Here is a 22653-nt window from a genome sequence, read left to right as displayed (position 1 = left end):
AATTGATCAGTTTACTTCTGTGTGATGTGGGACTGCTTTTAGTAGCTGGGAAGCCGCACTGAGTGGGATTTAATGCAGCTATATTACCACGTTCCTTGGAAGCCTTTGGAAGACTTACATTGCAGAGCAGACTGAGGTACTGTGGGAACTAGGGTGGCAAAATGGGATAATTTATAAGAGATGATGTTATCAGGGTCGGGGGACTAGTGCTGCCATAGGGTGCTAATGATTTTAGCTCGCCTATTAAGGAAAGTTTTCCAGTCGGGTTTTAGGATGGTGAAGGAAAATTATTTTCCAACATAGCTCAAACCACTTGTTTAATCTGGCATCTGTTCCTCTAATCAGCACCACAGAATTTTCCTAAAAGCTCACGAGGATCTGGAAAGATACACAGTTTTCCAGGGGTGTCCCCTGGAAATATCAAGCTGATTTTTTTTTTCTAGTCAGAGGGTCCTTATGAGGCTTACATCAAGTCCTAGACCTTGGGCACTGTAAAGGCAATTCAATTTAATTCAAGAAAGATTTACTAATCACCTACTGTGTGCCAGGACTGCCCTGGAGACTAGGGCTATCGTGGTGAATAAGGCTGCTATAGATTATGCTCTCTTGGAGCACCCACTAAATATCTAGTCATCTCTTTATCTTGTTGCAGTTTTGAGAAGGAGTACAAAGAGGAAGTTCAGGGTGAAATATAGTCTGTCATATCTTTTGAGGTTCAGATTTGTGGGGTAAGAAAAAGGAACTTGACTATGACAATGTATTATCTATTGGCAAAAAGAAGCAGGAACGAAGAGAAAGAGTACCCAAGTCAAACAGCCCTGTGCTTCAGCACTTTGGTAGCAGCTGTGGTAATGAGCAAGCCATTAGTAATTTTTTTTCCTTTTGGTATTTAGAGACAATGACATACTATGTAGACCAGGCTGGCTGTCAACTTTCAAAATATTTTGTCTTTTGCTCGTCTGTGTGCGTGTGTGTATGTGTGTGCACATGTATGATGGTGCACTTGTTTGTGTGTATATCGACCTTATTTTTAAAAATATCGTATTTTAATTTATTTGGTGTGTATGTGTGACTGTGTGTGAGCATGAGCAGGCCACAGTGTACATGAGAATATCAGAGGACAATTTCAGGACTCCATTTTCTCCTTGTACCAGTTGGGGCCCGAGGTGTGAACTCAGGTCGTCACTCCTGGCAGCTCGTGCATTTATTTATTCACTGAGCTGTCTCACTGGCCCCCATCTTAGTTTTTGAGATAGGGTCTCCCACTGGACTTGATCTTCACCAATTTCGATGAGCTGTCTGGCTGATGACTTTGAGCGGTCCTTCTCTCCCTGTCCCCTTAGATGCGAGTGCCGGAGAGCCAAAATCAGGCCCTCAGGCTTGTGTGACTGACACTTTAATAACAGAGCCATCTCTATAATCCCTGGCCTCCGACTTCTGTTTCCCTTGCTTCAGTTTCTAAAGTGTTGAGATTGCAGATCCATGGTACCATACCACGTGCCGCCATGCCCTCCTTTTCCTCCTTCTGAGTTGTACTTCCCCATTTTTTCACCCTAGAGGCAAGCAGTGCCAATAGTTTGTCTGTCCTTTAAAAGAGGACTTTATTTCAGTACTTCTTTCAATTTCTTCTTCTGTAGGAGTGGATTCTATTATAGGAAGGCATTGGTCTCTTTGGGACAAGCTTTCTTCAGTTTTATTTGTGGTTGAGACCAGGCATCAAGGTGTATGCCTGTAATCTCAGCACTTGGGGACTATTAAGTTTGAGGCCAACTTAGGCTACATGGTAAGATCCCAGCTTATCAAAAAAAATCGCCCCTGGATGGACTGTAGACACTGTCTAAAAGCAAATAGACACTGTCCTTGCACAGACAAGGTCAAATAAAAATTTTAGAGCCATAGATATTTATTAAATGTAAAAATAATATGCGGTGGTTTGTTGAAGAAAAGCTGTCGGATCTCTCTAACAGCTGTGTTGTAGCCCACATTGCTCTTCCTCCTTAGATTTGGTATACTGTAGAAAATGAAAGCTTACTAACAGTTGTAGCCTTGCAGCATCTTAGGGGGTAAAGCGGGATTTTGGCTCCTCAAAAAGTCTCATAGCCAGAGCCTCGCCATGTTTAATTACCTTTGAAGGCAGTCCACTAGAAAAGGTTCCTTCTTGGGGCTGCTTTAGACTGCACCTGGCATAATTGGCTTGCTGAGAACAGCACTACTTACAGGGTGTTAACACCACAGCTACCTGAGACTTCTGTGTTAGGCAGGGCAGGGAAGCGCTTGACCCAAAACATGAAAGCAATAATTGGGAGTTCCAACCTGTATGATATGCCATATCATTATTCTAATTAGACAGGGCAGTGGGGCAGGAAAAGTAAATGAGACTGCAGATGGAAGAAGTGCTAAAGCTATCTGCCTCATCATAGGACGTGATTCTGTGTAGTGCAGCAGTTCTCACCTTCCTAATGCTGAGCCCTTTAATACAGTTCCTCGTGCTGTGGTGGCCTCCAACCGTAACATTATTTTCATTGCTATTTCATAACTGTCATTTTGCTACTGTTAAGAATTGTAATGTAAGTATCTGTGTTTTCTGATGGTCTTAAGTGACCCCTGTGGAAGGGTCATTCAACCCCAAAAGGGTCTCCACCACAGATTGAGAACCACTGGGCTGTAGAAAAGTCTAGGGAATTTGCAGACGGTTACTCAAGTTAGTAAATATTGCAGGGTTGTAGGACATACATTCAGTATAAAAAAACCAACTGTATTTCTCTACGTTGGCTGATCTGAATTTGAGTTAAGAAAAAAAAAAACATTTACAATAGCACCAAAAGAATAAAAGCTTTATAAATGAAAATGTAAAAAAAAATGACATTCATTAATCTACATGTTTATGTGCGTGCATGCACACAGAAATCAGAGGACCAGATGTGGGAGTCAGGTCTGGCCTTCTACCATGTGTGCCTTGGGGACTGAACTCAGGTCTTTAGGCCTGACAGTAAGTGCCATTATGCACTAAGCCATCTTGCCGGCTTAATTACAAATACATTGAAAACATTCTAGTACCTTTACTCTGAAACTTAGAAACCATCATTGAGAGCTGTGGATAATGCAAAGCAGTAAGAGGGCCTGCCTAGCATGAGCAAGGCCCTGGGTTTGATTCCCACCCCCACCCCCAAAAATATCATCGAAAAAGATTAAAGATCTAATTTAAGATGGACGGCATGAAGGAAACAAGGCCTCTAGACAATAGGTCTGACACACATATGAACTCAGAGACTGGCAGCATGAACAAGGCTAAGCCAGATAGGATCTCAGGGCTAGGAGGAGAAATAGACACATACTCTGTCCTTAAACCAGAAACTATTTTCTTTTTTTTTTTTCCATTTTTTATTAGGTATTTAACTCATTTACATTTCCAATGCTATACCAAAAGTCCCCCATATCCACCCACCCCCACTCCCCTGCCCACCCACTCCCCCTTTTTGGCCCTGGTATTCCCCTGTACTGGGGCATATAAAGTTTGCAAGTCCAATGGGCCTCTCTTTCCAGTGATGGCCGACTAGGCCATCTTTTGATATATATGCAGCTAGAGTCAAGAGCTCCGGGGTACTGGTTAGCTCATAATGTTGTTCCACCTATAGGGTTGCAGATCCCTTTAGCTCCTTGGCTACTTTCTCTAGCTCCTCCATTGGGAGCCCTATGATCCATCCATTAGCTGACTGTGAGCATCCACTTCTGTGTTTCCTGGGCCCCGGCATAGTCTCACAAGAGACAGCTACATCTGTGTCCTTTCAATAAAATCTTGCTAGTGTATGCAATGGTGTCAGCGTTTGGATGCTGATTATGGGGTGGATCCCTGGCTATGGCAGTCTCTACATGGTCCATCCTTTCATCTCAGCTCCAAACTCCGTCTCTGTAACTCCTTCCATGGGTGTTTTGTTCCCAAATCTAAGGAGGGGCATAGTGTCCACACTTCAGTCTTCATTCTCCTTGAGTTTCATGTGTTTAGCAAATTATATCTTATATCTTGGGTATCCTAGGTTTGGGCAGAAACTATTTTCAATTAGTAACTGTTTGAAAAGGAACAAAGGGTTTTCTCTGGTGGAGTATCACTGGGCAGACAAACCACAGTTAAAGTCAATCCAATGACTAGCAGTAGATGGCCAACACAAAGCAGATTCAATGGTAATTTTGGAGGTGTGTGTGTGTGTGTGTGTGTGTGTGTTGTAGTGTGTGTGTCTCACCATCTGCTTGTGATTCTTATGCTTTTTCTTTGGCTCTTCCCCCCCACCCCCAATTTGTTTTGTTTTGTCCTTTTCTCGTTTGCTTTTATTGTATCTTATTTTCTTATTTTTTTTTAGATGACTTTGTTTTCTAATGAGAGAAAGGAAGGGTGTGGATTTGGGATGGTGGAGAAGTGGGAGGATCTGGGATGAGTTGGCAGGGGTGGGGGGTGGGGAACATAATCAGAATACATTGTATGAAAGAAAAGCTGTTTTCTATTTTTTTAAAAGACAATGCTGCTTTCATTCTTTCTGTCTTTCTTTCTCTTTCTTTTTTACTTTTCTGAGACAGGGTTTCTTTGTATAGCCCTGGCTGTCCTGGAACTCACTCTGTAGACCAGGCTGTCCTCAGATTCAGAGATCCGCCTGCCTCTGCCTCCCAAGTGCTGGCATTAAAGGCATGTGTCACCACCACTGGGCTAAAAAGGATATATTTGTTATGATGACAACAGCAACAAAAATAATCCAATTAGAAATGATGGAAGTAGCCATGGACGGTGGTACCCACTTGCACTCAGGAGGCTGAGGCTGGAGGGTCAAGAGCTCAGGGCCATTCTCAGCCACATAGTTCATTCAAGGCTCCCAGGTTATTAGAGATTCTATCATCTTAAACCAATGAACAACAACAGCACCAATGACAACAAAGAAAAAATAGGTTCAGGCAAGAGGTGGAGATACTTAACACCAAGCTCGACTACTGGATTTCCATCTCCAGGATCCATATTAGGAAAGGAGTCAACAGAGTCATAGCTATAAGTATGTATTCCTCTGGCCACCATGTGCATGCTGTGTCATATATGCACTCAGGCATACACACACACACACACACACACACACACACACACACAGTACAAACAAACAAATAAATAATAAAAATGGAAACAAACGGCAACACAGACAAACAAAAGTATGAGCAGTTGAGAGTTGTGAGATGGCTCAGTAGGAAAGGGTATTTGTTGTCAAGACGACCTGCGTTCCGTCCCTGGAACCCACATAGTAGAAGGAAAGAATCTACTGCTATGTTACTTTTGTACCCTGGAGCTTGGCTTAAAATCATTCTTTGGAGGAAATGCAAGTAAAAAACACAATAAGATATCATACCTTATTCACTAGGATGGCTATAATAACAAAACAAAATATTATTGGAGAATTTGCCCCCTCCCCCTATTTATTGTTGGGTAAATAGCATGTTTTAGCTACTTGGAAAGTTTAGCTGCTAGTCTTTGTCAGTTCTTCAAAAATGGTTAAGCAATTGACCCATAAATGAACTATTCTATTCTATTATCTGTCTATCTCTCTGTATCTACAGACACATACACACCATACACAGATACAGACATAGATACAGACACAGACACACACACAGAAACACACACATACACACACACAGACACACACACACACACACACACACACACACACACACACACAGTAGAATTAATATCTATAATGACCAAAAGTGGGAAATAACCTAAATGTCCATTAACTGAGAGTTGAATAAGTGTACAATGGAAAGCCATTTATAAAAGACTACACATTGTTTATGATTCCTTTACTACCCAGAAAGGCAGCCTACTAGAGTATTAGCAGGCTAGTGTTTGCTCAGAGTTGGACGGTTAATATGTATTGTGATTGCCAATGGGTGAGGAATGTCTTGTTTGGAGTGGTGAACACTTCTTAATTACAGTATTATGGTGGTTGTACAGCTCTGTGACTATACTAAAACTCACCTACTTGTACACTGGGTGAATTTTATGTTATATAAGTAGGATCTTCTAGCTGTGTGTAAAAGATACAATGACACTGTGTTTGGAAAAACAGAGGTGCTTCTCTATTAAATTTAGACCTCCCTTCAGTTCTCCCTTGAATCAGACTTGCAAGTTTTTGTTTTTTGTTTTTGTTTTGTTTTGTTTTGTTTTTTGTTTTTGAAAGATTCACATCTGTAGCATTGACTGTATATCCAGGGGAAGGAAGCCAAGAGAGAGAATTACTCCTTCAGTGACCAGGAACTAGAGCCCAATTTGGGACTAGCATGGGATTCTATGGTTTCAATTTCAGGCACACTCTGAAGACTCTGAAGCAGGTACCTTGCTTCAGTCTGTCTAGATGTCCTTTGTTGGGGCCAGGAGTGTGTTTGTTTGAAATGACCAGTTGGAAGGGAGATGCTGTATTAGTGGACCGTTCTCCTTTATTCCTTGCCTGTATCATGACTGAGATCAGGTGTTTTCCCCGTTAAGCAAGTCTCACTTCACCCTAATTAGCACCCGATGGTGTTTTGTTATAGAAGAATGGTACTATAGCCTCGTGATGTGACAACAGCCCTTTTTGTCCCTTCTCTAGGAGTCTGGAACAGCTGGTTGGGCAGTGCTAGTGAACCCCCATCCTCTCTGCTCATCTATCTACTTAATGCAAACAGCTGCTTTTTGAGTAGCGGGGAGTATACACTGGGAAATGTGTAGCATTACTTACGGGTGACAAATTTCTCTCCCCTCCCTACATTATTTTTGTCCTAGAGCAGCATGGAATTTCTCACAAGTGGCCAGCAGTAGGTCCAACAGTACAACACCATATTAGGAACTTCACAAAAGGCCATTCTTTTGCGAAAGGTTTTCATTAAGGACTACCCAGAAGCAGGAGGGCCACACTTCAGCTTCCAAATCTCTTTCCAGAGCCAGGCTGTCATGGTAATGCCTTTCTCTGTGAGTGGAAAAAAGATGTACTATGCACGTGGTTGTGGACAGCTGGAGACTACTGCTGAATTCACTCCTCCCTGATTGGAAGATGGGAGAGGACAGTGAGCAACAGTCCTGTAGAAGAGCTTTGCAGTTGCCCCTTACAATTTTCTTTAGAACAGAAAAGTCAGAAACAGGAGAATTGTAAGGCAAGTCTCCGCAGAGTTGACATGTTGAATTTCTCTTGTCCTTGAAACCCCGGTATGGCCATCTCCTATTCAGCTGATCTGGCAAGGCCATCTCCTGAAGTGCAAGCCTGACTTTCCAAGCTCTGCAGGATGGTTGTGACGGGTACTAGATGGGAAAGAAGAGTGAGCGGTATGCTAAGTGGCAGGCAGCTCAGCCAGGGCTTGCAGTTTCCCTGGTAAAAAGGAAGGGGAGAGAAAGCTGGGGTTTCTTGGCAGTTTGTTTGCCTTTCCTTTGTGAAAAAACAGATGCTGTTTAACCACTTTCATTCTTTCTTTTTTTTTTTTTTCTTTTGGAATGAGGACCTCAGCATATTGCCCAGACTGCTCTCCAGTGATCCTCTCACCTGTGTAGCGTCCCGAATAGCTCGGGTGTAGGGGCCATTGCACCTGACTCTCTCCTCTCCGCTGCCCTTTGTTCTCCTTCCTTCCTGTCCCTTTCCTTGCCTTCCTTTTCTGACAGTGTCTTATTGGGTAACCCAGTAATGACTTCAACTCATGATCCTTCTGGTATTACAAGGCCTGTATCCCATGCCCCCTTTCCCTAGTTTTTCACCAATGGACAGTGTCTTGCCAGAATAGACTCATAGAGTGCAAAGGGCCTTTGTGAAATTTCACTAAACTCTTGAATATTTCAAATGAGGAAAGGGAAGGCCAACACATATCCCAGAGCCAGTTAAGCACAGACTCAGTCCTGAACCTACTCTTTGTACCATTGCTATGCTCTGTGTGTGACCGTCCACACCGGAAGTGTCTGTTCTTTACCAACCGCTGTTTGCTGAGCTGCATTTTTTTTTTACTTTCAGAATTATTTTCGCCTTGTGAGAGTCTCTTCAGTGTTTCTAGCCAAGAATGCACCCCCAGTGTGGGTCTGCACACTGCATACTGCATATCTTCATAACACCACACATTTTACAGATCTGCTGGAATGAAGTAGGGGAAGGTTCAGTGACTCTGAAGATATTAAAGCTGTAGGGTTTTTTTTTTTGTTTTTTGTTTTTGTTGTTGACTTTTGTATGACAGAACCTGGTGTAATAGATGATCAAGAGAGCTTTTATAACACCACCCTCAATTTGTAAACGAGGAATAAATAATTGTAATATAGTCCAGTTAGAGTTTAAGTATATCAATGTTTGTTTTGGGTAACAAGGTAAGGGGGTGTGTTTGTTTGTGTGTGAGTGATTCTGCATGTGGATTTTAATGTAGATCAGAGTGTAAACTACCATTTGCAAACTACTTTATACTATACGAGGTCTTTTCTTTAAGTGATGTCTTTATTTATTCCTTGAGAAATTCGTACAGGGTATTTTGACATATTCTTTTTCTTGCCCCCAACTCCTCCCAGATCCTCTCCCACTTCCTTACCTACCCAGTGAATTCCTTCTTCCTGATAAGTTCATTTCACATGTATTCTTTTACTTAATCTGTGAAGGAAGTGTTAGTGCCTGCAGTTCATAGATGGGGAAGCTAATGCTTTGTGAACTTCAGTATGTCTTTGGGATTGCTGCACTAGTCAGTATCAGGTTTCTTTTGTTTGTTTGTTTGTTTTTTTCTTTTTGCATTTCCACAGTGTGAAAACTGTTAAGTGTTTGGGGACTAACATATATTGGATGAAATCAGTTATATCTTTAGATGAACTTGTAGCTATACTGATGCCATACATAACAGGGACTCATAAAAATAAAGATATCAGGGTGTTGGGATGTAGTTCGGTGGTGGAGCACAAGCCTAGCATGCATGAGGCCCTGCGTGTTATCACCAGCACTGCACAAAGCCCACTTTCTTTATAATATTTTTCAGTTCAGCAGAGTTTCACCTACCATCTCAGAGTCCCATGAGTTAGTCAGGCAGGACATTATGTTGTTGCACAGGTAAAGTAACCCAGAGCATGCAAAAGTCCCTGTTTTATTGATGATGAAATTGAAGACCAGTCATTTGCTCAGAGTTACTCAAGGCAGCAGTCTGGGCTGTAAACCCTAATTGGGATTCTGAGGGCTTTATTATTATTTTTTTCCTTCTAAGTCACCCAGTGTTAGGAGTCAGCTGTCATGCCTTGTTTGAATCTGTGACATCTTTGTCTCTGTCCTGTATACCTTGTTATTGCAGTTGCTTGATTCCCTCAGGTCTCTCTGACCTTCCTTCACTCTCAGTTTTCTGCTCCTTGAGCCCAGTCTCCTCATACCGTCTCCTTATGGAGCTTGCACACTTCCAGCACCCCTATCAGGGTCCTAAGCTTCCCCTTGCTGCAAGACCCTAGGAGCCCCTTTCAGGTACCTTGCCTTACCATGTCTTGGTTTTTCATTTGCTCTCTTAGCCAACCGACAATTTATCTGCTCCACTTCAAACAGTGATTTCAATCAAGTCTTTCAGATCCATCACTGTCACATGACAGGCAGCATCCATTCAAAGAGGTCACAAGTAGCTGCAAGGAGAGAGGGATTTAGAACTATTCCTTTGCCTCCCTCTTACCCATGTGCCTTCAATCAGTTCCTGCTTCCTTGGCAGTAGGGGGATAATTGGCATGGTTTTGTAGCAGTGCCCCATTATAGGGATTTCCACTGCAGTAGGCAGCTTTGTGCTAGCTAGCCTATGCCTGGCACCATTACTGAGGCAATTGTTGCTTTTGGGTCAGGTCTAACAAGTCCGGCAAGATCTGGCTGATTAAAGCATTCAGTTGCCCACTGGGCAAGGCAGCACTTGCTTGGTTGGTCTTCTTTCCAGGGAGAATTTTGAAGTGTGTGTGTGTGTGTGTGTGTGTGTGTGTGTGTGTGTGTCCTTTAAGGAGTTAACTCTTCTTGGTAATGTGTGGACCTCCAGTAGCCTCTGGCTATTCTGGAAATTTCTGATCAGTTGCGTTACACAGGTTTCTCATGACATGCATCTGCGTTTATGAGCCAAGCAAGAGTTAATAACATAATGTTCATTTTTTCCCCTTTTTAATTAACATGTAGTAACTCTATTATGGGCTACAGTGTGATAGTTCACTCCATAGATACAATACACACTGATCAAATAACAGTAAGTTTCATTGTCTTACAATGTTTGATATTTGTAGACACTAAGTTCTTTCTCGAGTTCTTTATAACATATATAATTACATTGTGAACTTTAGTCACCCTAATGTGCTGTAGAACAACACTTATTGCTCTTGTCTATATTTTGGTGCCCATCATTTGATTTCCCTCCATTTTCCTTCCCCTTATCCCCTTTCAGTCTCTAGTACTTAGTATTCTGCCTCCTTCAGTTTGAGGTAAACTTTTGAGGTAAACTTTCACAGATAAACAAGAACCTGCTGTGTTCATTTTCCTGTTCATGACTTATTTCATGCAGTATACTGTCTGTCCTCCAGTTCCATTAATTTTCTCACAAATGATAGTGCTTTGTCTTTTATGCCTGAATCCATTGCATGCAATTTTCTTAATATCCTGGTGTTTAAAGCCAGGCGTGGTGGTTCATGGCTACAGTTCTAGCACCAGAGAGGCTAGAGGATCGCTGCAAGTTGGAGGCCAGTCTGGGCTACATAGTGAGTTCCAGTCCAGCCAACACTATGTAGCAAGACTCTGTCCCCAAACAAGACAAAAATCTAGAAAAAATGTTAATGAAAAATTCTCCCATCCTCCTGGCAAAAAAAAGAGAAATGTACCACTGCTGTCATTAGCTTTGAAATGCTCTGTAAAGTTTTTCTTTGAAGATAATTGGTGGAGGGAAACTCTGTAGTCTTGCATCATTCCTCGTTTGCTCTTTATTGAAAGTTCTAGAACTAAAGGAAGATGGGGTAAAGAGTAGCCATTTTCTTTTCTGGAGGTCTTTTGTCTCTCTTTGTACTAAAGCAGGGGTCAGCATCTTACCCAACACTCATTTTTATAATAATATCTACTTTTTCAAGAACATAATCATAATGCATAAGCCCACCCCTTTGATTTGAGATATTCAATGGTTGGTGTGGCAGATGGCAGAATTAGTTCATTGAATCCGGGAAACAGTAGCACTCACAAGACTGAAATAAACAGAGCAATGTTGATTGGCTGTGGTTGGCTCTGGCAAGGCATCTCATTCCTTGACTGTGTCTGGTGTTGGCTGGGCTTGTGTAGTGAGGTGTGCAAGGAAGTGCTTCTGGAAATAGCCTACTTCCTCATACTTTATGAATGCTTGGTATCCAGATGGCACTCTGAGGTAACTTGCCACTTGAATGGGCAAAGGGTTGTTTTCTTAGTTCCCACCCTGGGGTATAACACAGTGTCAGTTCTCAGTTCTGATCTAGGAGTTTTGCTTTCTCAAATGCCCACTCAAAATCACAATAGTTCAATGGTTCTCTAGTATAAAGTTCTCTTCTCTTCCCTTCCCTTCCCTTCCCTTCCCTTCCCTTCCCTTCTCTTCCCTTCCCTTCCCTTCTCTTCCCTTCTCTTCCCTTCTCTTCCCTTCTCTTCCCTTCTCTTCCCTTCTCTTCCCTTCTCTTCCCCTCCCCTCCCCTCCCCTCCCCTCCCCTCCCCTCCCCTCCCCTCCCCTCCCCTCTCCTCCAGTTTGGACATAGTTTAGTTATGTTGTCTAGGCTCATCTCAAATTTCCAGTCCTCTTGCCTATTATGTTCTATCTTTGGGTATTTTGGATCATTTATGAAGGTCCTTTTGTGTGTATCTATTGCTTTGGAACTTTGAGCTCTGAGATGAACTTTTCAGTTGAGGTGATATAGAAGCAATCTGCAGCTCTGGTCTTAGAAAAAGGCAAGGTGTTGATGTTACACTCTCTCTTTGTCATAAGGTAACAGGGGCTCATTTCTCTCTTTGATAAGTTTGTGAATTTCTTGTTCATTAAAGGGGCCAGAGAGCAGCTCCCTTTATAGTCAACAATGATGTAATATACTAAGCAATGAAGGAGATGGGACAGGAACCACAGAAGTCACCACAGGGCACACTGCCCGGGCAGGCTGTTTGCAACTGGCTAGATAATATTTCACTGAAGCCTGAAGAAAAGGAATGGTGTGAATAACCTTTTAGTTTCTTCGGTTCCTATATATTCTTTGTGTTTGATTGTATGATTTTTATTTCAGTGGCATTATTTTGGGATGATTTGATGAGGATTTTTTTTTCCCTTGAAGTGTGTGGCAACTTATGTGATTTCTGATAACTTTACCAAAATGAAGTGAGCTGGACAAGCTTAGCTTGAGAGAGTAATCACAGGTTCTCCTTTGTAAGCAGGTCAGAGAGAATATAAAACTGACTTGTAGAAGAGGTTCAGAGAGGTGCTTGTGGGTGTGTGGATGGCGGGAGTCTCCCTCAGTTGTTCCCTATCTTTTTTTTTTTGAGACAGTGTTTTTCCTTGAACCGGGAAAGCTTCTGTTTGGAGTTAACCTTTGTTTTGCTGTCTTGAGACAGAGTCTAAGAAATGCCAGGTAGGCCTGGACCTGTCTGAGGGTGAGGATGCAACCTCATATATTTGGCTAGGCTCACTTCCCCTCCCCGCCCCCAGCACTGTGGTTACAGATGTGTGCCACTATGCCGAGGCTTTGCATGGATACTGGGGATGCAAAGTCAGGTTTTCGTGTTTGCATGGTAAGCACTTTATCCACGGGAATGCTTACCTATTCTCTACCACTTTCTTAAAGTCTCAATTTTCTCAACTTCATGGAGACTGTAGTGCCAACTTCAGTCACTGAATATATGTATAAGACAATGTAATTGAAAATAAAACCTTCCCCCACACCATGCATGTCTGCAGTGCTGGGGACCGAATTCAGAGCTGTATACATGCTAAGCAAGTGTTGATCTTTATCATCAGAGTTAAAAATTCTTAATAAACTATTTAAGTACTTACACATATATTTATGGTAGTATTTATGTGATAAACTTAAATGGGTAGTATCGGTAACTTGGCTGGAGTTATGTGTGCATCTTTCTTTGAAAATTCCGGAGTACCTTTTAGGAAGTGACAAGCAAAGGAACACGAGTGTAAATATCATCCTGCCATAGGGCCCTATGAGAAATTGAGGGACAGTAAAGTAGGAGCTGATAAGAGAGCCGTTCTAGGTCACCACATCTGAGCAGCCACATTCTCACACAAGGTATTGGTGTGTCCTCTTCCCTGAGACATGTCCCCCTCCCACCATTTGTAGTGTGCTAGTATATCTTCAGTGTGATAGTGAGGAAGGGGACAATCTTTGGATGCTGACAAAGTTCCTAACGCAGTTCCTGGTCCTCAGCATTCTTTATTTGATTTGAATGCATTAGAGAACCTTCTTTTTCTAGGCTATGGATTGAGGCCCCCAAAAGGTTAAGTGTCTTTTGAAAGGATCCACAGAGGCAGTGGCCATGTTCATAACAGGATTGGGTTGTCTGCTTTGCATCTTACCCACCATCCTTCCTTGTCTAGGCTTTTGTTCCTGTCACTTCATAAGAGGGATTTCCTTCCCCCTTATCAGCTGATGGCCTGCTTCCTCTTAAATAGGGAGATTGGCTTAAAAAGTGCAATAGGAATGGCATGTAGTAATTCACACTATACTGTTTTACCTTGGATTGTTTAGCTACTGAAAGAAATAGTAACAATCTATTCACAGTATTTTTATTGTGGTTGTTAGAAAAAAAATTCTAGTAAACCCAGGAATAGATGAACAGGATGAAAAGGAAGGAAAGAAATCACATAAAAAATTTGCTTACTGTAGCAGAGCTGAAGTTGGACCAAAGTGCCTGGGTGTGGGCAGGGAAGGATAGGCAGATGTGGTGTGGGTTTTCCAAACAGATGGGGTTGGCTAGCAGGAACTAATATTCGTATTAGTGTGTGCTGTCGGTGAACAGGGGATGAAACCTTCCCTAGAATGGAGTCCTTAAATCTATGTACACTCTCCAAGGGCATCATATTGATTATCTTGCAGTTGCTTTTTCCTAATAAAGCCATAGGGCCAAGCTAGTAAACACTTATTGCAATGTTCAGAGAACTCCTCTCAAAGAATAGATTGATACTGTCTCTAGAAAGCTGGCTATGTTTTTAACCTTTTACTATGCCCTAGTTGTTATAGAAGTCATTTTGAACCCCAGAAGAGATTCATACATATGATCTTCTATGCACAAGACCTAAACAAGTTAGAGAGGAAGAACTTTACTGTGACTGAAGACTATTTCACTTGCTTGTCTTTCCCTTTGCTTCTTGTTTGGCTTAGAATTATTACAGTAGCAGCCCTTTCTAGTGGCTGGCTGCAGTGACCAAGGTGTAACTGTAAACCAGGAATACTCATTCCTAGTCTAGTATCAGAAATCCTCCAAAAGGTTAATATTGGACAGTAAAGGAAACACTTCCAAATGAAAGTCTGTACTAGATTTCCACCTTCTCTCTTTTCAGGCCTCAAGTACATAGTTCAGATGGGACCCTCGTTTGCCTTTGTTTGAACCATGTTAAATTCTTTGAAGTTTATGAAACAGTCTTTTTAACTCTCAATGATGACATGGACAGGAAAGAGGCTATGTTAAATAGTGTCTGATAAATAGTTGTCTTGTTTAGTGAATCAGAGTCTCATCTTAGCCCAGGCTCGTCTGGAATTCACTTTATAGCCATGATTCTCCTTGAACTCCTGATCCTTGTGGCTCCATCTCTCATGTTCTGGGTTGTAGGTGTGTACCATGAGGCCCAACTCTGTTTGTTTGCTTGTTTGTTTTTGAAACGGGGGTTCACTGTGTAGCTTAGGCTGCCATCAAGGTGTAACTGTATTTTTGTCGATCTTCCTGCCTTTAGAGTGCTGGAATTGTAAGCATGGGCTTTTAATTTTAATGTGCATTGGTGTTTTGCCCCCTCCCCTCTGTGTGTGTGTGTGTACCCTGGAACTGGCAGTTGTGAATTGTCATGTGGGCACTGAGAATTGAATCCAGGACCTCTGGAAGAGCAGCCAGTGCTCTTAACTCCTGAGTCACCTCTCCAGCCCTATCAGGATTTTTTTTTTTTGTCTTCCTAAAATACCTTCAATTGTCTCAGGACATTCTGAATGTTGTCCTGAGCATTCCAGGACATTGCTGTCACATCTGTAAAGTTTATAATACTCTACTTAGTGATGGTTGTTATTTTGCTGCACCTCTAGTGTTTAGAATCAGTCCATATCTCCTTTTTTTCCCCCCTGGGGATAATCAAATGTTCTCATGGAATACTGTATTACACTCATGGAGACCATCCAGGGTGAGCTGTGGCTTAACAGGGAGAGTACTTCTTAGATCATTGCTAGCCATGTTTCTACATCATCATCATTCTACATCATCATTATCAGCAGCAGCAGCAGCAGCAGCAAATGATGATAATGAAGCAATAGCGGTGGCCATGGCAGCAATGATGATGTGGTCGTGCATGCCTGTAATCCCAGCACTTAGGACAAAGAGAGGCTGAGAGAAGAGAGTCATTGAGCTTGTGAGTTTCAGGCCATTCTGAGTTTCACAGCAATATTCTGTCTCAGAAACAACAATCTCCCCGAGAATCGAATGAGATAATAAAATAGAAAATTCTTAAGTTCTTTTGATAAGTCGGGAGTGGTGGCACTCTTTGGATGGTGACAGATGGATCAGGAGTTCAAGGTCATCCTTGACTAGTGATTCTGAGACAAGTCTGAATGCATGAGACATCATGTACACATTTGGAGATCAATTTTGCTGGTAATGTGGTTCAGTGGTAGAGCATCTAGCAGGAACAAAAAGTTCTGGATTTGGTCCCTAGTTCAAAAACTAAAGAAGGAAAGTAAGATTTCTAAATCTCACCATATAGAATAATAACTGGGAATCTTGAGGTTGGTCCCTCAAAGAAATTTCTAAATAGTTGAAGTGGTATTAGGCATTAACCCAGAGAGAGAATGCTGGCTCTTAATAGATAACTGATGTATGCTGTTTCTACCTCTTAAAGATTTAGAAACAGCTAGCATGCCTGCCAGTAATCCCAGAACTGTAGAGGCCTAGGAAAAGGATCATGTGTAACTTTAATTTTTTCAAATCCGATTTTTAATGATGGTTCTTAAATGCTTGAACTTCCCTTGTAGCCCACCACCCACCAGAGGTAGTGGAAAAGAAAGGATGGAGTGGGGCGTGGACCTTTTTAGAAAGGTTCTTTGGAGCAACAGTCTGTATTGTCTGGAAATTAGCAGTTCAGTTCACAGGTTAGCAGGCAGAGGTAGCCTCCGTCCATTCACAAGCATTTCATGGATAAACTCAGGAAATAACAAACCTTTAGAAGTAGAAACTAGACTTGAAGAAGAAAGCTAGAAACAAAATTTTGATAAGGAAGTGACAATCAAGAATGAAGTGAAACAGGAAAGGAAACTTGCAAATATCTGGGAATAAAAGCTGATTTAAGATTTGCGAAGCATGGAACGTTGGAGCCATTTTCTGTAGGGGTCAAGAGTACTATGCAGCTGAACATTCCACGCATACATGATAGTCTGACATGTTTGATGGAGTCACAGGAATGGGACTGAGTCATCTTCAACAATCTAAGAAGGCAGGCAGACCATTTTTTTTCAAAGATAAATTTTATGTATGAGTGTTCTAACTGAATGTATACCTGCATGTCAGAAGAGGGCACCAGATCTCATTACAGATGGTTGTGAGCCACCATTACTGGGCTCAGAAGCCCAGGAACCACACAGTTCTGAGGTGAGACAGTGTCCTAAGGGAAGGGCATCCTGAGACATGGGAGCCCAGGAACCACATAGCTCTGAGAGGAAGCCTCCTCAGTAGAGGCATTGCAGCTCCTGGGGGCCTTAGCCCCACTCCTTCTCTTCACTTCTTCCCTTCTTCTCTTCATTGCTTCCTGTTGTCTTCCAATGAGTCACACCAGCCAGCAAATCTCATAAAAGAGATTGGAGAGTCCAGGGAGATGAAGGACGAATCTAGGAGTGGCTGGCTATGCTCCTGGGAGGAGCAGACAACAGGGAGTTGGACAAAGCACAGTGTTTATATAGGAGTTCTTGGGGGTGGAGCTTTCTAGGGTGAAGTTTTCTAAGGTGAGGAGTGGTGGGATTTCAAGTCCTGAGCTTGGGGAAGCTCAGGGATTGGTGGGTTTTCCTGTTCAGGGATTGGTGGGTTTTCCTATTCAGGGATTGGTGGCTTTTCTTCAGACTTTTTCACCTAAAGTTAGCATAAACTGGGAAGGGTCCTGTTGAGGGGCTGGAAATGACCTCTGTGACAGTTATGGCAGTTAGGGCAGTCTGGGGGATGGGCCTGGCTGCTGGAGCTCTTCAGGCGGGGGCCTGGCCACTTTCCTGCCTTGAGCAGGTACAGAGTTTATAAAGTATATACAGTTTACAAAGTCGACAAAGTTTACAAAGGGGACCCACCACAGGGAAAACCTTCCCTGCCATTTGAGTGGCATGAATACCTAACAACTCCTAACTATAAAATTAATTTTGTTCCTCCTTTATACCTGTAATTTTGCTAGTTATGAATTGTAATGTAAATATCTGGTATGCAACCCCCAAAGGGGTCACAACCCTCAGGCTGAAAACTGCTGCTCTAAAGCTTTTTTTTTTCTCCAGGTCTTCCATATAGGCACCATCATTCATCCTTGTATTTTGGAACAGTTCTGGAAGCAGCTAGGGCATATAGACATCATCACCTCTTATCCCCATTTTACCATATGAATTAATGGAAGTGAAAAATGTCAAGTGACTAGCTCAAGGGACACTGATGACCAGTATAAGAGAAAAACATTTCATATGGAATAATGGGCTAGATGATGGATAAACAAGTGCTGCATATTTATGTAGCATTTGGCATTTTAGTGTAAATAGTGTACATCAGCTCTATGATCATGTTTGCATCAATTAATTCCTTTTAATTTATTTCAATTGTGTGTGTGTTTGTGTGGGACGCCCGACTTGCCAGCAAGTAAGATGCCACAACAGGATCCTTCTGCAACACGTTTATTGGGAGAGCATGGACTGCGTAGGCAAAAGACCCCGAGCCCCAGAACTGGCGCTGCTTATATAGGTCTAGGAGTGACGTTGTCCACACCTGATTGATTGTGCCCTCAGCACCTCACTCACATGCCTCAGGTCAGGCAGTGACTCAGCAAAAAACTCTATGGCACATGCACACATTGGTTCTTTACCCATATTCATGGGTGTTGGCTTATTGCCACCAGCGCCATCTTGTAATGGCATTTGCAGCTTCCCACATGTTTGCATGCTTACACACACTGGCTAGTCTTAATGTCAGCTAAAGTCATCAGAAAAGAAGGAGCCTCAATTGAGAAAATGCCTCCGTAAGATCAGTCTGTAGGCAAGCCTAAAGGGAATTATCCTAATTAGTGATTGATGGGGGAGGACCCAGACCATTGTGGGTGGTGCTATCCCTGGGCTGGTGGTTCAGGATTCCGTAAGAAAGCAGGCAGAGTAAGCCACAATGAGCAGTAAGCAGCATCCTTCTGTGGCCTCTTCATCAGCTCCTGCCTCCAGGTTCCTGCCCTGTTTGAGTTCCTGTCCTGACTTCCTTCAGTGATTAACAGTGAAGTGGAAGCATAAGCCGAACAAATTCTGCCCTCCCCAACTTGCTTTTGGTCATGGTGTTTCATTACAGCAACAGCAACCCTGACTAAGACAGTATGTGCTTGTGTGTGTGTGTGTGTGTGTGTGTATGCTGATGCTTATGGAGGCCAGAAAAGTCCATTCTCTAGCACTGGAGTTACAGGAGGCTGTGAGCCACTCTATGTGGGTACTTTAAATTTAACTGAGGCCCTCCACAAGAACAGCACACAGTCATCACCACTGAGCTCTCTCTCTAGTCCCAGCAGTACGTTTTTTAATGATGGTAAAAACCACTTTAAATTTTGTACTTTGACGGTTTTTCAAGTGTACAGTCCAGCAGGGATATGTATACTTAGTCCTCTCACCATTTCCATTTTACAGTAATGAAATGTTTTCCCTCTTAATATTAATTCTCTCGTCTTCCCCCAGACCTTTTCAAGCTTCTTTCTACTTTCCATTTATATTGTTTTGGCTCTTTTATTTACTTTATATGAGTGGAATACAATATTTGTCCTTATGTGACTGGCTCATGCTGCTTAGCATAAGGTCTTCAAAGTTCATTCATGTTATAGTGCATGTCAAAATTTCATTCAGTTTAAAGGCTGCAGCTATCCTTTGCTTATTGGCTCGCTCATCAGTGGACATTTGGGTTGTTTTTACCTTTTAGTGATTGTGATTGGATTCATGCTACAATGAACATTCATATGCAAAAACGCCTCTGAAGTTTAGGTTCAAATTCCATTGCCTATATAACATGAAGTGAATTACCTAATAGTTGTATTTAAAAATTTTAAGTGAACATGGTACTATTTTCCATAATTGCTGCACCATTTTGACACCTCAGGGCAATTTTTAAAAAATCGCTGATTTGTTACTTGTACGATAAGTAAGTCATTTGGCTTCTTTATCTGTACAAAAGCTTAATGATACCAGCCTTCTCTATCCAAACTGCTGTAGGAACTCGCAGAATGGTGCCAACTGTGCTTTGTCATGTGTGCCTCCTGTGTGATGCTCCGCTCAAGGAAACTGCTGAAAAGTGAAGTTCTGGGGAACATAGGCATTTTCCATGAACCTTGGTGGTATGCAGCTGCCCCATCTGATCAGGAACTTCCTGGCTCACCAAGAAGTGCGTAACATGCAGAGTACCTAGAGCCTTAGACTTCAGAATGCTGCCTCTGTTGGGATTAATCATTGCTCCTTTGACTTGTTTTGCTGAGTTCAGGATCACACACCAGGCACTCAAGAAAGAGCCAGTTGGCACTTTTCTGTGAGTGTCCACAGCAGTACATCTGTGATAGGGAACTCTTTATTTTTTTTAAAAAAGTATTTATTTATTTAGATCGGCCATAAGGCCTTACTAATGTAAGCCCAAGCTGGTCTTATCTACTGGAGCTCCTGCCCACATTCTGGGTACTGAGATGACAGGCATACTGCAGCCTCACCCAGCTCAGCTTATTTATTTGTTTTAAGTTGAAAGGCATAGTTTCTCTTGATTCGGTTACTAAGTAAGATGTTCCCCCGACCCCACCTAGATTTTTGCAGATTGGAAATGGACTGTCATTTCAACATCAACACCTTTGAAAAGAAAACATACTTACATATGTAAAACATTGCTGATCTGGAGGGAAGAGTAGCAATTTTAAAAAGGCTCCTGGCTGTCGCATACAGCTGTAATAAGCACTATAGTTCCCTAAGAACATTTCTTTTTTTTTCTGTTTTTTTTTCTTTTCTTGCATCTCTGTGTGCACATACTGTAGGTCATTTTCTATGGGAGGCAAATTGGATCACTTCAATTACTCTCCTGTAAGCTGTTATTATTGAACTGAGCCTGGAGTGCTTTATTTTCAATAAAGAAGTATCCTAAGAACATTTCTTACTGGGAGTTTTGTTTCCCTGATTTTATTTTATTTTATTTTATCAGATAGTGTCTTACTACATAGCCCATGCTATCTTTAATTTTATAGAAATCCTCCTGTCTCTGTCTCCCGTGTTACTGCTATGCATGGCCAGGTAAATGGTTTTGGCTGAGTCCTGGGGATAGAACTCAGGGCCTCCTGCAGGCTAGATAAACACTATCACTGTGGTGGTCCATTTGGAGCCCTATTTGAGAGTGTTTCATTGGACTTTTCAGTGTGCCTCTCTGCTTTAGGGATGATTCTGTGCCCCTCTTGGGTTCTGTATCTGGATTCTGAGGCTTGTGGTCTGAAGACTTTCAAAACAAACCTGCAGAGCATAGACACCTCTAATAGAGAGTGGTTTGCTGAAGTGTGCGGACCTGAAATCTTTGAAACTAGGTTTCTTCCCTCCAGAGTGCACAGCCATGCTCACTGTGTCTTTAGCTTTTATTTTTTCCATTGTCTTCTCACCTCCCTGTCTATCATTTGGTGGAGGCTTTGGAAAATTTCAATCCTGTGGACCACTGCCTTTCTTTTGAGGCAGGCTGATGCTCCTGTACAATTACAATCCTTTACTAGGCACTCTATAATTTATGATTAGCTGTTTTGGTTGCTTTATCACAGAGGAAAAGTGTATATGGTGTTGGTGGTCAATTATCAGTTTCAGAAAGTCCTCCTGGTCACGTGTGGATCTGTCTCACCCTTTTTCATTATGAAAATGAATGGATTCATTTGCAACTTTGTCAGCATGCCTCTGGACATCATGCCAGACTTATTTCTAGTTTGTTGTTTTGATTTGATTAGCATGTGCTTTGTGATATGTAGTACCACCTGTGAGTCTTCCTGGGCTGTTCAATGAGAACAGACCACAAAGCCAGTCCACATAAGATAGGTGAAGGGATTAATTTACACTTGGGCTTTAATTATTACATCCACTCTGGCATTTAGTCATTTCCTTTTCTTCGCTTTGAGTAAAAACCCAGCTCAGCATTTTCCTCACATCCCACTGACTTCCTTATTTTGGTTTCTGGTATTGCTAGCCAGACGTGAAACTTCAAAGACAGCCTGTTCATTTGTCTTCCCCTCTGCTGTCCCTCTCTACTTCCTTCCTGCCTTTTGCCCTGACATCTCACACGCAGTAGACGGCCACATCTGCGAGGGTTCCCTTCAGCACTGTGTCTTTTGCAATTACTGCAATTTTTCTCTTGCCCACTTGTCTCCTGCTGCTTTTCAAACCCTGCTTACTTTTATCTGAGAAAATAGTAGTTTCCTACTATTTTCCCCTTTTAGTTCATGTAGATGAAGTGCTCCAAATGGAAACACTCAGTAAGCAACCCCCAGAAATACTCCATGACTCCTCTCGCCATGGCCTTCTTCAGGAAAGCACTTGTTCCAGCTTCATGGTTTTCCACCATAAGTCCCCCTCCTCTGCAGTTATAGTTGAAAATTTTGAATACACTAAAAACTGGAGAGAAGATGAAAATTAACCTGTGTGTACCCATATCCAATGTCAACAATGAACTACTTTATGGCTATCCTGTTTTATTGATCGCTGTTGCCCTGTTCCTTCCCTCTTGGGTTTGGATTAATTTGAAGCAATTCTCAGATATCTTATTATTTAATTTCTAAGTACTTTCCATTAAATGTATTTGTTCATATATGTGTGTATTTCCGGGGACCAAATCCAATGCCTGGTGCATGCTAGGCAAGAAGTCTGTTACTGAGTGCCACTCACAGCTCTGAAAGTGATTTTTATGCTATTAAATTGTAGCAACGCTATCATAGTGACTAATGTTGGCTACTTTGGAAATGAACATTGAGAGACATCTTGGAAACCAGTCAGAGCTGATGACTTCACTTGGGCTGGGGAAAGCATAATTGGGCATCTATCATCAACAGGGATCATACATGTTCATAAGCGTGTAAGTCAGTGGTAGAATGCTTTGTCATTGGTGGTGCAGTAGAAGATTGAGCCCAGCACAATCACCACCATCCTGGGGGTGTTTCCTTAGGTTTTAGAGACTTTCACTCCAGTAAATCGGAATCCTTGACAACAGCTTACCCAGTTCATACCGTGCTGAT

The 22653-nt window shown here is 42.2% G+C and overlaps 1 protein-coding gene across 6 annotated transcripts in view; it reads left to right on the top strand.

Moving 5' to 3' along the window:
- Ophn1 (oligophrenin 1) overlaps positions 1-22653 on the top strand; it is a 336803-nt gene that overhangs the window by 9060 nt on the left and 305090 nt on the right. Inside the window, exon 3 of one of the 6 annotated variants that reach the window (NM_001313756.1) lies at positions 8001-8297. The exons of the other annotated variants lie outside the window; for them this stretch is intronic. Within the exon in view, the coding sequence (NP_001300685.1) occupies positions 8001-8095 (95 nt within the window). The 3' untranslated portion in view covers positions 8096-8297. Of the gene's footprint in view, positions 1-8000; positions 8298-22653 lie in introns of those variants that run through there. 6 annotated transcript variants of the gene reach the window in all.

This window comes from Mus musculus, chromosome X, assembly GCF_000001635.26.
Source record: "Mus musculus strain C57BL/6J chromosome X, GRCm38.p6 C57BL/6J".
In the NCBI taxonomy this organism is placed as follows: Eukaryota; Metazoa; Chordata; class Mammalia; order Rodentia; family Muridae; genus Mus; species Mus musculus.
The sequence above is the reverse complement of the archived record's forward strand: the minus strand, read 5'-3'. Positions and strand labels throughout refer to the sequence as shown.